Raw genomic sequence first — 18,636 nt, 5'->3', positions numbered from 1 at the left:
ATTATAATCTAATCAATAATATAATTTTATTATATATATTATATATTAAATAATAAAATAATATTATTGATTAGATTATAATTCATGCGTTTGTGTTTCAAATTTATCACATCTGGGATGTCTACTAGAGTCTTGTTTTGGTCAGGTTTAAGTCAGTAATTACTAAGAATTGTAGGCCTATAATACATAACGCCAAATTTCCATGAAAACAATTGTACCGCTTTTGGTATGTAATTCCTGACATAATCATACCGCCAGGGAGGTTAAAAGCGGCACAAAATAGCTAATATAGCCTTTAAACGTGTATACACCCACCATGTTTCAACGTGTTTACACGCTTTTACCTGCAAGTATTTGTACCCATACATGCAGAAAAAAAAATGCACAGAATCTGTGCTCTATTTTTTTTATGCTGCTAAACGCAGCACTACATAATAGCCTGAAATGCACCTGACTGATTTTTCTGATTTGTTTTAATTATGCTGCATATACTGTAGGTGCATGAAGAACTAAACCCTGCAAACATCTGTATGCAGCATTTTTTATGTCCCATGTGAACAAAACCTTATTCTGAGATGTTTTGTAATAATGCAAGCAAAGCAATTAAAATCAAATCATTCTATAATGAGTTTGCTGGGCAACACGAAAGCAAGACAGAAGAAATAATGCGCCTAGTTACTGCTGGATGGGCGATGAACATAAATCTGCAGAATTTATGCGGAGAAGTGTGACCTTATCAGTAAGCTGTCATAAACTGGTGTAAAGTCTCCCCAGACAGCCACTGTACATCACTGCCTGAGGGTTTCTGCTGCTACTAAGTGAACCCAGATGTGACATAAGGTTTTCATCTCCATGCTCCCTGCTGGCATTCACGTGAGATATCGCATCCTGCCTGTTCTTTATATGGAGATGTGCACCCACCCATTTGTAATGGTAGACTTCATTAAGAATGAAAAACTAAACTTAAGGGCCGTACACACTTGACGAAAATCGGACAAAATATCCTCCCATTTTTCTTCTCAGCGTTCATTACCGTTTTTAGTTGACAGTGCATAAATGTTCACGAAATTTCTCGTCCGATTTTTCTTTTTTTTGGCACATTTGGACGAAAAAAAATTTTGGTGTTTGTCCCTCCATTTTTTTTTCGTTGAAAATGTCGGCATTGGCTGCTGAAAGTTGTGTACACACTAGGCGAAAATCGGACGATTTTACCTCAGACGGGAATTTTCGGCAGATTTTCTACTAGTGTGTACCCCACTTTAAGCTGGCCATACACTGGAATTTGCTTCGTGGGTGACTCTGCACTGCCCGCCCAATAATCTTTAAACAAAAAATTGAAGGAGCCAGGTGGAGAATTGTCATCCTGACAGCAGCTGCATCCAATTAGGTTGACTATAGATAGATCAACGAGCTGATCAAAGAAAAAAAAAAAAACACTAGACGGATTCCCCCATCCACACAGTCAAGGTGGATGGAAGAATCCCCCGCTGTTCTGTTGTATTCTGACAGTAGAGACTCCCTTGCTGTTAGAATACACTGATCAAGTGCTGCAGCTGATTGTTGGCTGCATGCAGTGATTTTCCAACATTCTCATTTAAGAGAAGCTGATCATTAGATCGACTTCTCTCGAGCAGAAACAGATAAATATAGATGAATTGCATTTTGGCCGGTTCATGCTAATTTTTGATCCATCTATGGCCAGCTTTAGATGCAGCCGCTATGGGGTATTCTGACAGCCGTTGGTGGCGGCTATCAAAGCACAATAGCCAGCATTGCAGATAAATCCATCTACATTGCATAGCATGTAAGAAAGAATCAGTTTGAATCCTGCGGGCTAATTAAAAAATATCTCAATGTATGACAAGCTTTTACTATATTTAACAGAGCACATTCTATCAGCTTAGTCCATCAACTTTTCATCCAGACATTGTTCTAGTACAGTGCTTCTCAACCACTGGGACTAGTTTCAGAACTCCTAACCTCCTACAAATCCAATAGTGCCACCCATCCATCCATAATGGCCCACAGTGCCTCTCAACCTCTCACAGAGCCCCAGGCTCCCTAAGGGCCCTCAGTCCCCACAGTGCCCCCTAGCTTGCTGCAGAGTCCCAGGGGGGAGGGTATGGCCGTCTCTCCTCCTGTCAGGAAGAATCGGGTGTCCCAGGCGGCTTGCCTGGGGGGATACAGGGCTGAGCTGAGCTGCAGGAAGGATCCGGTGTGCTGAGGACCAGCGGAGCTGTGGGGGGTTGAGTTCCAGAAAAGCATTCTGAGTAGTGAGTACTGTGAACTGTCCCTGTGGGTCTGTCTAGTCAGAGGGGACCACACCGCAGAAGGTCAGAGGGATCCAGGAGCTAGCTGGCCGGTGGGGAAATAGAGTAAAGGGGGTGCCAGAGTTTAACCCAGAAGAGTAAAAGGGGGTGCCAACGGTTGGGCCCTGAAGTGTACAGTGTTACAGTGTTGAGAGTTGCAGCAATGTCTACAAGAGGCTACCTCAGTCAGGGAGGACGGGAGGAAGCTGTGTCAAGGACTTTTGAGCTAAACAGAATTTCAGAAGTCAGTCCTCAGTACAATACAGCAAGTCAGTGATTTCAAGCGCCAGCAAGCGTTGGTCGGCATCCAGCCTGCGCCAAGACAGCGCTAGAAGGCATTTTTCTTCAAAGTGTCCCAATTTGTACCTAGTTGAGCCAGAGGAGTATCCCACTCATTCCCTTCTCCCATCCCCAATATAAAATAAACAAAACAAACCAAAGATGCCGGACTGTTCATTGTCTCAGATCTCACACTTGGGCAATCAGCTTAAGAGTTGGTTCACACTGAGGCGACATGACTCCTTACTACTTCGGGGACGACTTGTGCATTACCATGCACCACGACTTCGGAGCGACTTGCAGGGACTTCACATAATGGAAGTCTATGCAAGTCGCCCCGAAATAGTACAGGACCCTTTTTCTAAGTCGGAGCGACTTGTGTCGCTCCTATTAGAACGGGTCTTGTAGCGGTCAATGGACCGCGAGGGAGCGCGACTTACAGGCTGACAAGTCGCGCTAGTGTGAACCGGCTCTAAATGTGCTGTTGGTATTTATTGTAACCATGGCAGACCCACATCAGGCTCAATGCCTGGAAATCCTGCTACATATACATATACACATACACAGGGCCGGTGCTAGACTATTTTGCGCCCTAGGCAAGACCAGCTACTTGCTAAAATTTCGGGGCCTCTTACACAGCTTTAGGTCTAAACCCCATTTACTCCTTACATTAGGGTACCCAAAGTCCCCCCCCCCCTTTACATCAGAGTTCCCAGAGTTCACCCTTACAAAAGAGACCCCACTTTGATTAGGATCCCTAAAATCTTCCCTTACATCAGGGTCCCCATAGCCCCACTTACTTTAGGGTATCCAGAGTCTCCCTGGCTGTGGCTGCGCCCCAGGCAGCAGTGCGCCCTAGGCGGCTGCCTAGTTCGCCTAGTGGTAGCACCGGCCCTGCACATACATATATATATATATATATAGGCACACACACATTTTGAATGCATGCAATAAGAACTCACTTTTGATTTTCCAGCATGTTTTCTCACAGTCCTCCACTGTCTCAAAATTGTTGGCATTTCCATCACAGCCTCCATAGAGGAACTCCTCACATGTTTGCGTGTACCGGTCATAATAATATTGGGGTATGAGACCCCGACAGTTTCCTTCATCTCGTGGTTGGAGACATGCGGTGATGTTACCTGCAATATAATCATGGCTTGTTAGGGGTCAAAGTACACAGATAGCATAAGCTCTAAAATTGCACATTCTTAATTACAAAGATATTGATAAATCTTTTTTTTTTTTTTTTTTTTTCAATAGATAAATCTGACCCTCTGCAACTATATATACATACATACATACTATACCAGCTTTTCTCAAACGCTTTAATATGGAAGAACCCTTGAAATAACAGTCGCAGGGAACCTCTGCTGAATATTGCTGCATCTACAGCTCACAGTACATTAGTGTGATGGTCATAGAAAAGAATGCTCCTAATATTTACTGTCAGTTGGTCTCCTTACAGATAGCTAAAAATATCAGTGGTTTTAGTGGCAACTTATTTGAGAGGCAGAAAGTGCTCCTTGCTCAAGGAACCCCTGGCAACCTCTGAATGAACCCGAGGGATTCATGGAACCCTTAGCGCCCATTCACACTGGCGTGACACGACTTGCTGGGGCGACCTGTGAAGTCACTGTGCACCGCGACCTCGGCGCGACTTGCACGGACTTCATATTATTGAAGTCAATGCAAGTCGCCTCCAGGTCGCCCCAAAGTAGTACAGGACCCTTTTTCTAAGTCGGAGCGACTTGTGTCCCTCCTATTAGAATGGGTCCTGTACTACTCAATGGCGGGCGACCCACCGCGACTTGTCAGGCGACCAAGTTGCCTGACAAATCGCGCTAGTGTGAATGGGGTCTTATTGAGAAAGCCTGTACTATACATACACATACATACATATTTTTATTTTTATGAATGGTAAGTTCTGGGTGTACAAGTCTCCCTCTAAAGCTGGCCATGGATGGATCAAAATTGGGCCGGGTCATCAAACAAACAGCCAAATGTTTATCCGTCTTTGGGCAGGCTGATTGTACTGAAGTCAATCCATGGATCAACTTCAGTACAACCAGCCTGTCAGGTTTTTTTCGCCCAATCACTGCCAGCAGCTATAGCCAGGCAGCAGTGATCAGTTTTTTCTGCCGGTGGGGAAGGCTTCCTGCCAGCAGAACACAATTGCGCTGCGGGAGGGATTCCTCCATCAACACTAACTGTGTTGATATGGGAATTGAGCAATTTTCTTTCCTTCAACCCATGGTTGAAGGAAAGAAAATTGCATAATGTATGGCCAGCCCAAGTGTTAGGGAAACCTCCTGGGCTAAAGTCCCTACCAATTAGCTGTTTTACTAGCCCCGGGGGAGCAGCTTCTAATTACTGTAATTTGGAGCTAATATACTCTCATAAGCTGGCCGTACATCAGTAGAATTCTGTTTTAGGTCCCTTTTACACGGGTGGACCATTCAGATCCGCCTGTCCGTTTTTTTGGCGGATCTGAACGGATGCCCCATGCATCTCTGTCATGTCTCAGACATGTCATGCAGACATGTCTGCTGATATCCAATCCGATTCGATACGTCAAATCTGAACGGATGAAAACCCTATCTTCCTTCCATCTAGCAGATCAGATCGGATGGGATCGGATGAGAGCGGATAGGCAGTCCGTTCTCATCCGATTCTCCCATAGAGAACAGCGGGACCTGACAGCTGTCTCCTCACACAGCGTGGAGAGAGAGCTGCCATCCACCTGCTCAGCGGGGGATGGGCGGATCGATCCCCCGTTGAGATAAACAGAGTCCGCCGACAGACTCCCATGTGTGAAAGGGGCCTAAGCCCCGGTTCACATTTGTGCGAGTGCCGGGTTCGCATGTAATATCGGAGCGCACTGCTCCGACATTACATGCGATCAGCTGTGCGGTGCGAGTTTAGCCATACAGTTTGTATGGCTAAATTCGCATCGCACCCGGAGCAAACACGCACAGGAGGTATTTTTGCAGCCGCATCAGGATCGGATCGCACAGCGGTTCACACATGTGCGATCCGCTCCTGTGCAAACTGCACGATCGCACTGCGATATGCGATCAAACTGGGGGTGTCGTTAAGATTACATTGACACCCCCAGCGTATCGCATATGGCAGTGTGAACTGCCGGGGGTGCTTGTGCGATGCGGGAACAGGCTGCGAATTCGCAGCCTTCCCGCATCGCATAAATGTGAACCGAGCCTAAATGACCCACTATTTGAAAGAAAAGGCAGACAGATTGCACAGGATTCTTTTGTGCTCAGAGCATTACATTGGGTTGATTTACTAAAACTGGAGAGTGCAAAATCTGGTGCAGCTGTGCATGGTAGCCAATCAGCTTCTAACTTCAGCTTGTTCAATTAGGCTTTGCCAAAAAACCCGTAAGCTCACCAAATTTAGAATTCTCCAGTTTTATAAAATCAACCCCAAAATGTACAATTTTTCCCACAAAAAAAAACACATTCAGTTCGATTTTATTGATTTGAAAAAAAATGTCCATCCTGCTCCTAATTTTCTCATCGCTACGGTTAAAATTGATCATCAATTTGACCCCAATGGCCAAAAAATTAAAATAATTAGAATTTTCAAACAAAATTGTAGTGTATGGCCAGCTTAGGAAACCCAACCCAAAGGCAGGCTGGAACTGTGTACTGAGCAGGGAACCCCCATCGATTGGCCACTGGCAGACCCAATACCGATTCCTATGATTTACAATGAGAAAATGTCTTTTAAGAAAACCTGTGCTGACAGAGATTTGGACACCATTGCTGCTCCTCTTTCTGATTTCTGAAAAGGCTAACTGCCCGTCCGTCACGTCGATCCTCTGGCTTCAGTACTTTATGAGTGTTTGACCCAGAACAAATATGCATCTTAGGAAACAGAAGCCGTGATCTGTCTGCTTGTTCCAGGTCCTTGTCTCCCAAAGTATCAAAGCCATTGGATCAGTATGACCAGGGCTTTTTTTCAGCGGGAACGCGGGGGAACGCAGTTCCGGCACCTCCAGTCTGAATGTATGCAATGGCAAAGGGGTGCTGGGGTCAGTAGGGTGAGCTGAATGGCCTGTTGATGCTGGCTGCTGGGGGATCTATTGTTGCTGGGAAGAATCTATTGTTGCTGGAGGGCATTTTGTTGTGGGGGGGGGGTGCTATTGTTGCAGTGGAGGATTTATTGTTGCTTGGGGGAACTATTGTTGCTGGGGGGCTATTATTGTTGGGGGGGTCTATTGTTGCAGGGGAGGATTTATTGAGGGGGGGGGCGATTGTTGCAGGGGAGGATTTATTGTTGCTGGGGGGCTATTGTTGTTGGGGGTCTGTTGTTGCTGATTGCAGGGGATCTATTTTACTGGTTTTTCTATTGTTGCAGGGGTAGATTTATTGTTGCTGGGGGGGGGGGTCTATTGTTGCTGATTCCAGGGGATCTATTTTACTGCTTTTCTAGTTATTATAACTCTATACAAATTACCTAGAACCACAGCATGATACTTGGTTCTGTATTCTCTAAAAGGGGGGGGGGGGGTACTGGGAGGTGGGTAGAGGGTAGAACCAAAGGACAGCGCTCGGAGGTGGGTAGGGGGTGGATACAAGGGGTGACTCAGAAGAGGGGAGTACCTGTACCTATTCTCTGAGAAAAAAGCCCTGAGTATGATAGCCAGGGGACTAACATTTTCAGAAAGCTTTATAGTGCCACATCTCTTAGCACAAGTTTCTAAATATGATCTAGTATAGTACACAAGGGCTGGAGTCAGCTACCGGAGTCTGCTGAATGCTGAGACCAGTGGAGGCAGAGAGGAGGGGGTGCTGCGGCTGCACAGAGAGGTGCAAGATCTGTAGAAGGAGTTGTGTCCTCCTTTCTGCTGCCAACTGCTGAGTTGGGGGGGGGGGGGGTGGTCCTCTCTGCAGCTGCAGGGGGAAGCACAGGATCTGGCAGAGGAGTTCTGTCCTCACTGCTGCCGTCTGCTGAATGCTGATACCAGTGGAGGCAGAGAGGAGGGGGTGCTGCTGCTGCACAGGGAGGTGCAGGATCTGTAGAAGGAGTTGTGTTCCCTTCTCTGCTTTCAACTGCTGAGTTGGGGGGGGGGGGGTGGTCCTCTCTGTAGCTCCAGGGGGAAGCACAGGATCTGGCAGAGGAGTTCTGTCCTCACTGCTGACATCTGCTGAGACAAGGTGGGGGCAGAAGTGAGGGGGCGTCAGCGGCAGGAGAGGTGCAAGGGCCACATGAAATGGCCTGGAGGGCAGAATTTGGCTGCGGACCTTGTGTTTGACACCTGTGTTCTAGAGCAACTGCACTTCCTAAGTATTTACTTAATTTGGTGCATACAGAATCTGACGCAGCTGTGCATAGTAGCCAATCAGCTTCCAGGTTTAATGGTCAAAGCTGAATAGAACAAGCTGAAGTTAGAAGCTGATTGGTTACTATGCACAGCTATACTAGATTCTGAGTGCACGCAGTTTTAGTAAATCTCAGTTAGTCTATCTGGTTTTAATAAGTCAATCCCATTTGAGTTAAATTATGGTTGAGAGCTTTGTCCATGGTCACAAACATCTGTCCTGCTCTTTAAAATAAATCTTTCAAACAAAATATCAGAATATTCCAAGTACATGCCAAAATGATTTCCCTGCTCTAACTACCAGATGTCAACAAATATAATGTTTTCCACTAAAAATCTTAATGTAATGCAACCCGAAAAACAAACCATTAAGCATTCAAAAACACCTAAAAAGTTCTGAAAAAGTTTGTGCATTTTTTTTTTTTTTGTCTTGATTCAATTATCCCACCCTCCCCTCCCCCCCCCCCCCCCCCCCCCCCCCCCCAGCATTGCACAGCATTCCGACGGTGGAATGTGTGGCCAAACATATTATATTTACTTCACTCCCATCTGCACAGCAAGAAAGAAAGAGTTACAATATGCTTAGGGTTATGGGGGGGGAGGGGGGGGGGGTAAATGTGCGCAACTTGCAGAAACTTGTCCAAAAACTTTGCAGATTACGAACACACCTTCAATAAACATGCACAGCCTGATCTCTTCATCAAATATTATTCTCACAATGCACATCATCTGAGATTAATAAAAAATAAAAAAAGAACATCAAAAGGATGGTGGAGACGGCGAAGCGTCTGCAATTCTTTTTTTGCTGATCTGCGAATAAATTCATTAGGCGCCGATCTGCCAATCAGTTTATAAGGCAGGAACGGGCTGAATTTCAATCCTTCTATGACCAGGCTGGTTTTACTGAAGTCGATCCATCGATGAACATCAATACAACCAGCCCATTGGGGTTTTTTAATCCGATCACAGCCGGCAGCTATAGCCAGGCAGCAGTGATCATTGTATTCTGCTGGTGGGGAAGGTTACCTATGCTCCCTGCAGAACACAATAGCAATTAAGAGGGGTTCAAGCAATTTTCATTTCTATAACCCGAGGTTGAAGGAAAGAAAATTGCAAAGTGTATGGCTTGCCCAAGCGTTCGAGGAACCCCCTGGGCAAAAGCCCCCACCAATTATGGACATTTTAAAAAAATTGTTCCTCCGAGCATTCTAACTTGCCATCATTGGGGTTGATTTACTAAAGCTGGAGAGTGCAAAATCTGATGCAGCTGTGCATGGTAGCCAATCGGCTTTTAACCTCAGCTTGTTCAATTACGCTTTGATAAAAAAAACCTGGAAGTTTTGAAAAAAAAGAAAAACCTGGAAGCTGATTGGTTTCTTTGCAGAGCTGCACCAAATTTTGCACTTGTAGTTTTGCAGTTTTAGTAAATCAACCCCTGTACTATTTACAAAGTGCAGTTGCCCCAGAGCTTAGTGAGGCCCCTTTCACACGAACGATCCGATCAGATCCGCCTGTCAGTTTTTTAGACGGATCTGATCGAATCCTCCATGCATCCCTATGGGGCAGCAGATGTCAGTGGAGACATGTCCGCTGACACCCGCTGCTATCCGATTCTGATCCTGTCCGTGAAATATGGACGGATGGAAACCCTATTTTCCATCAGTTCAGGGGATCGGATCGGATTGGATCAAATGAGAACGGACAGGCGATCCGTTCTCATCCGATTCCCCCATAGAGAGCAGCAGGGATCTGATACCTCCCTCTCCGCACACAGAGCAGAGAGGGAGCTGTCATCTGCCTTCTCAGCGGGGATCGGCGGATCGATCCCCCGCTGAGCAGCACGGAGTCTGCCAACGGATGCGGACCGCGTGATAGGACCTTAAATGAGCAGAAGCTCTGTTGCTTTACATCCTCCATTTAGGCCCTGTTCACACCTGAGCATTTTTCAGCTCGTAAAACGCTCATCTCTGAAGTCTCAAAACGCCCAACATGTAAAATCCCATTCATTTCAATGGCCCCTGTTCACATTTTGTCGCCTGAAGCAAAACGCCTCAAGCTCAAAAAAGTACATGAGCTTCTTTTTTGGCAGATTACAATCGTTTTTGTTAGATGTCAATGCCTGCCTCCAAACACCTGAAAAAAGCGCCCGAAACAACACCTGAAAAACGCCCAAAAAAAACACCTGGAAGTGATACGCTCAGGTGTGAATGGAGCCTTAACTGTACTTTCATTTTCTTCATCAGCTCATCCCCCACAGTTATCACCTCTTGTATCACCTGACCTTTCCTCTTAGGCTGGCCATACACGTTCAATTTTCTTGTATAATTTCTCTTTAGATTTACTGAAAACCATATACTATGAGGTCAAAACTAAACAACTTTCAATTGCATCCATTTAGGCAGGCACTTGCACTACATAGTTTAAGGTAAATCTAAAGCAAAATTGTACAAGATAATGGAAAATGTATGGCCAGCCAGATGCCTTGTACACACGATCAGATAATCGGACAGATAATCGTTTGCATTTTGTTGCATGATGCTAATATCAAATTCAACAATGCATACTAAACATGATTTTTTTCATACGATTCTGGAAAAGCTTCCTGGTTGCGTAGCTACGTATCCGATAATGCAAAACAAAAACAATGGCAGCCAGGCTCTTTCTGTGCTATTTTAGTGTTTCTGATCATGCGCGGTCTTTGTCGATCGATTTTTAGCGGACGCATACTGCACTTATTAAACGATTGTCGTTCACTAGGCTATCATACGACAGAAGCTTTCCTGTTTGTCCCTTCGGATTTTGTTGGACGAACTGTCCTGATCGGCTGTCGAAAGCTGTGTACTAACGATCAGATTATCGTGCAATCAATTCGAAAGCGATTTTTATTATCTGATCATGTGTACGAGGCATTCGATTGTAAGCTCTAACGAGCAGGGCCCTCTGATACCTCCTGTATTGAATTGTATTGTAAGTGTACCGTCTGCCCTAATGTTGTAACGCGCTACGCAAACTGTTGGCGCTATATAAATCCTGTATAATAATAATAATAAATAAGGAATAAGGGCTCTTTCACACGGGCGGTCCGATCAGATCCGCCTGTCAGTTTTTTAGGCGGATCTGATCGGATCCTCCATGCAGCTCTATGGGGCAGCGGGTGTCAGCGGAGGTCACCTCCGCTGACACCCGCTGCCATCCGCATCCGATCCTGTGCTGAAATCTGTACGGATGGAAACCCTATTTTTCCATCCGTTCAGTAATCGGAGCGGAGCGGATCTGATGAGAGCGGACAAGCGTTCCGCTCTCCTCCGATCCCCCATAGAGGGCAGCGGGTGCTGAGACACCTCCCTCTCCGCTCTGCAAGCGGAGACGGAGCTGTCATCCGCCCGGCTCAGCGGGGATCGCGGATCGATCCCCGCTGAGCAACACGGATCCGCCTGCGGAGGCGGACCGTGTGAAAGAAGCCTAAAGGATTGGGACTTTAAATTAAAGTCTCAATCCTTTTTTTCCTTATTTTCCATCACAGGGATGGAGAGCCAGAGCCTTACCTGGCTTGTGTCTCATTCAGAGCCGGTTCACATTAGAGCGATCCGAATTGCCGGGGCGACCTCACAAGTCGCGGTGCGCAGCTCGCACCGCGACCTCGGAGCGGCCGGCACGGACTTCATAACATTGAAGTCTATGACGGTCGCTCCGGGTCGCCCCAAAGAAGCTCCGGACCCTTTTTCTAAGTCGGAGCGACTTGTGTTGCTCCTATTAGAATGGGTCCACAGCTTCTCTATGCCAGGCGACCTACGGCGACCTGTCAGGCGACCAGGTGGCCTGACAGGTCGCCCCAGTGTGAAGCGGCTCTTACAGTCCCAAAACTGCCCTTTCATAACATAATAATAATAATAATCATCCAATCATGTGCATGCAAAAATGCTTTTTTCTTACGTTCCTTGCATGTGATTGGGTATTATTTGCAAAGTGAAGCTTTACCTCATTTACTACACTCTGGAGCAACCGTACTTGTAAAGTGCACAGTCTATTTGCCTTTAGTAAATCAACCCCTAAGAGTTAACTCATTTGGCTCAAAGTCCTTAAAATATCATCCAGACCGGCTACTTGAATGGAATCCCAGAAATATTGAACAGGATTCCTTTGTGCCAACAATACGTACAATTGTTCTGCAAAAAAAAAAAAAAACATCTGCGTGTCGGTTCGCTTATCGCTATTTGCAACCGTAGAGTCCTGGCAAGTCAAAAAGAAAGCAAAAGCAGCTTTGGATATTTCTTCTATAGGAAAGTTTGCCGCTAAGTTACTTTCACCCTCTTTCATTTCATAAATAGACGCAGATGTCACATCTGTCCCCCCCCGTCCCTCTTACTTCGAGGTGCAGCTTGCTCCGAAGACGTCACGACTTGTCCCAAAAAGCAGACAGGAACCAGAAGATGGACAATGGAAAGCATTGCTGGGATGGGAGAGGAAGCCTGGACTCTGGACTTTAGCACACAGCAATGGCTTGCTCAAGGCGGAGTTGAAGCTTGAAGTGAATAGTGAACTTCCAGCCAACTTTTTATAGAGCGAGGGGGATGCCCTAAGCTGTGTGCAGGCAGCAGGGTCCCCCCCCTCTACACAGGGGAGGGGTCTATATGAGTCATATGGAGCCCTCTGTCACTATCCACTCTCACCCATCAGCCTTCTTATCCATTCTTATTATGCATGAGGACGTCATCCATCCAGGGAGGAGAGTTTTGTAACAGTTATATTTAGTCCATGGAGCTCCGTTTACTGGGTGGTGTCACCAACGGCTCGGAAATGCATAATGGGTTTTTGCTCAAAGGTTAAACTTTTTGTTGGTGCCCACTGGGGCCAATGCACTGGAGTTAATAATGTCATCTTTATGGGGAAAATGACTTTGCAGGTTGACGTGACTTGGTCAGAGAGAGGAAGTTTTTTTTCTTTTTTTTTTTTTTAGCAGAGAAAGTTGTGACCTGCCGCACGTCTACTACACATAAATTCCTTTACATATAGGAAATAAAAAAAGATCACTAACTAGGCACCTTTTAAATGCAGCTAAAGCTTTAATTACAATTCACTGGAAATCCTCGTATATACCGACAATTAACCACTTTACGACCGCGGCAGCCGCTCCTGGGCAAACTGACGTAGCTATACGTCGGTCGCACGCAGGAGGCTAGGGTGCAAGCGCGCGCCCCCAGCGGCGCGCCCCTGCCCCCGTTCGTCAGCGGGGAAGCCAATGCAGCTCTGATTGCCACCTGACACCCGTTCCCCGCAGAGAGAGAAGAACGGTCAGCTGTTGTAAACTCAGCTGACCGTTCTTTCCTCTGGACTGGTTATAGAGCCCATGTGATCCTTCTATATAGGAACAAAGGTCTCTTTGGTCATTTCATAAGCCACAGCCCCCCCCCCCCCCCACCGTTAGAATCACTCCCCTAGGCTCACCTTTAACCCCTTGATCGCCCACAGTGTTAACCCCTTCCCTGCCAGTGTCATTATTATAGTAACAGTGCATATTTTTAGCACTGATTACTGTAGTAATGTCACTGGTCCCCCCCAAAAGTGTCAAAAATGTCAGTTAGGGGTCCAATCTGTCCGCCGCAATGTCGCAGTCCTGCAAAAAATCGCAGATCGCCGCCATTACTAGTAAGAAAAATTAGTAAGTAAGAAAAAACAATAAAAATGACATAAATCTTTACCGTAGTTAGTAGACCCAATAACGTTTGCGCAAACCAATCATAATACGCTTATTGCAATTTTTTTTTACCAAAACTATGTAGCAGAAAACAAATTGGTCTGAAATGTTAAAAAATTTTGATTTTTACATTTTTTTTGGGTGAATGTTCTATAGCAGAATGTGAAAAATGTTCTTTTCAGAATTGTCGCTCTTTTTTTGTTTATAGCGCAAAAAATAAAAATTGCACAGGTGATCAAATGCCACCAAAAGAAAGCTCTATTTGTGGGGAAAAAAAGAACTTAAATTTTATTAGGGTACAGCATCGCACGACCGCGCAATTGTCCGTTAAAGTAACGCAGTGCTGAATCGCAAAATATGGCCTGGTCATTAAGGGGGCAAATCCTTCCTGTCCAGAAGTGGTTAAAGATTGGCTGGCAAAGGTAAACAGTATCTGTTGTATGGAAGAAACCCTGGCCATGCAAAAAGAGTCCACCACCAGATTTCACAAAACATGGAGTAATTGGTTTTTGTTCACCTTGTCTGAAGAATATGAAACTATAAATAAATAGGAGCTGCATGGCTCACTCTCACTTATCCACATTACACCTCTCTTGGATTAGTGGCTCACTCATTAAAAGAACTTGAATATAGAGAACATACACCTCCGATACCAGTAGCAGTGGCGGCTGGTGCTCCATGGGTCGGGGGGGCGGCAGACGGACCTGACCATGGACCACACCAGCTACAGCCCCTACCACACCGCACACCATACAAACCCCCCCCCCAACCGGTCGCCGGCTCACTCACCCTGTGCTGCCCCTGGACTGACATGTGGAAGCGGCGGCGGCGTCCCCCTCAGTCTCCTCCGTGTCCCCCTTCACTGGCGGGGGTTCCCCTGCGTCTCCTCCCTCCTCCTTCGCCAATAGGATGGCTTCTCCTTTCGGCCAATCGGGAAACGGATCTCAGGGCCCGCTTCCTGATTGGCCAGGAGGAGAATCCGTATGACAATAGTGAATATTCATTCGCTATTGTCACACAACTGGGTGGGCTCAGGGTGCAGTACTCTGCACCCCAAGCCCACCCTTTTTTGGAGCCTATTAGAGCCTCTGGCTCTAATCAAGTGCTTAAAAAAAAAAACCCCATTGGAATCCATGCATCCGGTGCCCTGCATGTAGATTAGGGGGCTGGACCCATGGATAGGGGGGCGGCACCCCTGCTCCCCTAATGGATGGGCTGCCACTAACCAGTAGCATATTTGCCTTATTAATTGATATTATCATATTATCAACGTTACATTGTCCCTTACCTATGTGCCATTTATAACTCATATTAATGAGGCCATTTATGATTTTTGATTTTATTTGGAATTTTTTTGTGTATTTTATCCAACGTTTTTTCATACCATATTTTTTTTTTCCTCCTATCCACAATTAAAACTCATGCACTCAAACCAACGCTATCAGAAATATCTTGTGCTTATTATATACATTGTTAGTATTTGTGTTTGTATACACTTTTGTTGTACAAGTTATATATTACCATATATAATGTAATATTTTTACTTACTTTTAATAAAAATCTATTGTGAAAAAAAAAAAGTTATGAAAGTAAAAGTATCAGTATGTGCAATTACACTGGGCAAAGTGAGTCACTCATTGGGACTTCCATGGAATTTTGTTGTGCAAGGACAGCAACAGATCAGGTTGTAAAAGGGATCAGTGATTCATTTTCACTTTTAAAGCAAGAATAAACCCAAAACCAATAAACCAATAATATAAAATATTGCAGCATACCAAATATTAGATGTGGTGGCTGCATTCGTTTTCTTTTGTTTAGGCTTTTTTTTCCCCCTCTGTTTTCACCTGGTGATCTTGCCAGTAACACACCTCCTGTATTAGAGTGCCCCCCCCCCCCCCCTCTGGATGAAGGAGCACAGGGGTCACAGCAGGCAGCAGCATTGTCAGTTTGGATATACATAGAAAGCTGGTGCACAGGTAAATCAAATAATAATAACTGGTAAGGTAAATTACCCACTTCTGGACCGGGCTTTTTTCTGACATATGTTGTTTACAAGTTAAAATCAGATTTTTTTGCTTGAAAATTACTTAGAACCCTCAAACATTATATATATATACAGTAAAACCTTGGATTGCGAGCATAATTCGTTCCGGAAGCATGCTTGTAATCCAAAGCACTCTTATATCAAAGCAAATTTCCCCATAAGAAATAATGGAAACTCAGATGATTCGTTCCCCAACCATTTATTCATAAATCCTTCAGTTTATAGTCCATATAAAAAGATTATAGCATTGCGATAGGTTATATAACCATAAAATGTCCATCCACAAATAGCCCCTTCCACAAGGGGATAAGAAGCAAAATCCAGTAGGAGCTACAGAGTATCAAAGAGAAGAAAGGCGCCTCTAAGTGTAGCAATATGGTTCCATTTAATGAAGGTACAACATTTAGCAACTCACATGGTTGATGAATAAAACAGGCACATCTAAGTATGCAGGCATCCGGGGTAAAGCTGTCCACATGGACCATCCTCTGCACCGCCGGCTGCCAGTCTGTAATCCTGACCGGGAAGACCACCATGCAGTAAAGGGATCTAAAAGCGAGGGGCAGCATGGAACGGATGACGTAGATGGCGGTGCAGAGGATGGTCTATGTGGACAGCTTTAGCCTGGATGCCTGCATACTTAGATGTGTCTGTTCCAATCATCAACCATGTGAGTTGCTAAATGTTGTACCTTCATTAAATGTAACCATATTGCTACACTTAGAGGCGCCTCTCTTCTCTTTTATACTCAGCTGTGACTTGAAGCTACTTGTATATCAAGACATCGCTTGTAAACCAAGTCAAAATTTATTTGAAAATTTTGCTTGTCTTGCAAAGCGCTCTTAAACCAAGTTACTCTCAAACCAAGGTTTTACTGTATATATATGTGTGTATGTGTGGTTTTTATTTTAGTAGAGACCCTAGAGAATAAAATGGAGATTGTTGCAATATTTTTTTATCACACCGTAATTTGCGCAGCAGTCTTACAAACGCATTTTTTTTTAAAAAAAATTCACTTTTTTGAATAAAAAAATAAGAAAACAGTAAAGTTAGCCCATTTTTTTCTATAATGTGAAAGATAATGTTACACCAAGTAAATAGATACCCAACATGCCATGCTTCAAAATTGCGCACGATCGCGGAACGACGACAAACATTGGTACTTAAAAATCCCCATAGGCGACAATTTAAACATTTCTACTGCTTACCAGTTTAGAGTTACAGAGGAGGTCTAGGGCTCAAATTATTGATCTCGCTCTAACGATCGCGGTGATACCTCTCATGTGTGGTTTGAACACCGTTTACATATGTGTGCTCGACTTGCGTATGAGCTCGCTTCTGCGCGCGAGCTAACGGGGACGCTTTAATTTTTTTTTTCTATTTATTTTATCTTTTATTTTTTATTTTTACACTGTTTTTTTTTTCATTTTGATCACTTTTATTCCTATTACAGAGAATGCAAACATCCCTTGTAATAGAAATAAGCAGGACAGGTCCTCTTTAATGTGAGATCTGGGGTCAAAAAAGACCTCAGATCTAACATCTACACAAAAAAAAAGAAAAATAAAAGTCATTTTTTTTTCATCTTGAAAAAAAATGGGCTCTTAAAATCAGTTGCTAGGAAGTGACGTATGACGTCACTCCGGTCCTCCAAGGCCATAGAGTTGAGTGAGGGCCATCTTGCCCTCACTCGACTTCCTGCCTGAGTAGACAGTGGACCGGTGTTCTGCCGACAACTCCAACCTGCCAAAATCTCCAACCACGTTATTTCCGGGGACTGTAGACTGGGAATAATTGGAGATTTCGAGCACTTGGTGTTTACACCCGAGTACATGGTATAATTAGTACAGATTCCTACGCCGCTCGCTTGTAAACATGGCCGCCTCCAAGGTGGCGACAACTACCGGGCGGAGTAAGAATCTGCACTAATTATACCATGTACTCGGGTGTATAGGCTGCTGGTGTTGTGTGAAAACACCAAGTGCTCGAAATCTCCAATTTTTCCCAGTGTACACTCACCGGAAATAACGTGGTTGGAGATTTCGGCAGGTTGGAGTTTTCGGCAGTACACTGGATAGTTTCCCCGCTACCGGTGGGTCCGGTAAAATGACCGGGAAGCGGTGGAGGGGGTGGGCACCTCTCCCGCCACCCATAAGGGTGATCCCATGGTGAATCCACCCCTGGGACTTCCCTTGTGTTAAAGCGGACTACCCGCAGTTTAAAAAAATACTGGGGATATGGCAGCTATCTGCTGCCATAACCCCCATAGGCGGCTCTCTAATTAGGCAAATTAGGCGGTCGCCTAAGGCCTCGCGCTCACAAGGGCCTCGCGTCCACCTAATTTGCCGAGTTAAAGAGCCGCCTCTGAGGCTGGCAGCAGGGATCTCCCTGCCATCAGCACACTCCCGTCCAGTCTGTAAGCGGTACAATCCGCTACCATTCGGGGTTGTGATCAGGAGCAGCTCACCAGGGGATAAGAGCTCACTGACAGCTCCAAATCACAGCCAGAAACTACAGCTGCTGCGCTGACACTTCTCCCTCCCCCACAGACCACAGACGGGGGAGGAGAGAGAGAGCTGCTTCTGCTCCTCCTCCCGCCCTCTCTACCTGTTCTTTCTTTCTTTCTTTTTCTCTCTCTCCTTGCTTTCTTTCTTTCATTCTCCCTCCCCTCCTTTCTTTCTCTCTCCCCTCCTTTCTTACTTTCTCTCTCCCCTCCTTTCTTTCTTTCTCTCTCCCCTCCTTTCTTTCTTTCTCTCTCCCCTCCTTTCTTTCTCTCTCCCCTCCTTTCTTTCTTTCTCTCTCCCCTCCTTTCTTTCTTTCTCTCTCCCCTCCTTTCTTTCTTTCTCCCTCCCGTCCTTTCTTTCTTTCCTTTCTTTCTTTTTCTCTCTCTCTCCCCTCCTTTCTTTCTCTCTCTTTCTCTCCCCTCCTTTCTTTCTTTTTATCTCTCTCTATCCTTTCTTTCCTT

The 18,636-nt window shown here is 45.3% G+C and overlaps 1 protein-coding gene across 1 annotated transcript in view; it reads right to left on the bottom strand.

Annotated features, from left to right (window-relative positions):
- LOC309556228 (tissue factor pathway inhibitor 2-like) overlaps positions 1-12,586 on the bottom strand; it is a 31,788-nt gene extending 19,202 nt beyond the window's left edge. The window contains exons 1-2 of the mRNA XM_082258630.1: positions 12,299-12,586; positions 3,551-3,730 (exon numbers count right to left, since the gene is read on the bottom strand). Coding sequence (XP_082114756.1) covers positions 3,551-3,730; positions 12,299-12,380 — 262 coding nt within the window. The 5' untranslated portion in view covers positions 12,381-12,586. The remainder of the gene's footprint in view (positions 1-3,550; positions 3,731-12,298) is intronic.
- Positions 12,587-18,636: the final 6,050 nt, after the last annotated feature.

The sequence above is a fragment of the Pelophylax lessonae genome (assembly GCF_965119305.1).
Source record: "Pelophylax lessonae genome assembly, chromosome: 5".
In the NCBI taxonomy this organism is placed as follows: domain Eukaryota; kingdom Metazoa; phylum Chordata; class Amphibia; order Anura; family Ranidae; genus Pelophylax; species Pelophylax lessonae.
This window is presented reverse-complemented; position numbering and strand designations above follow the sequence as displayed.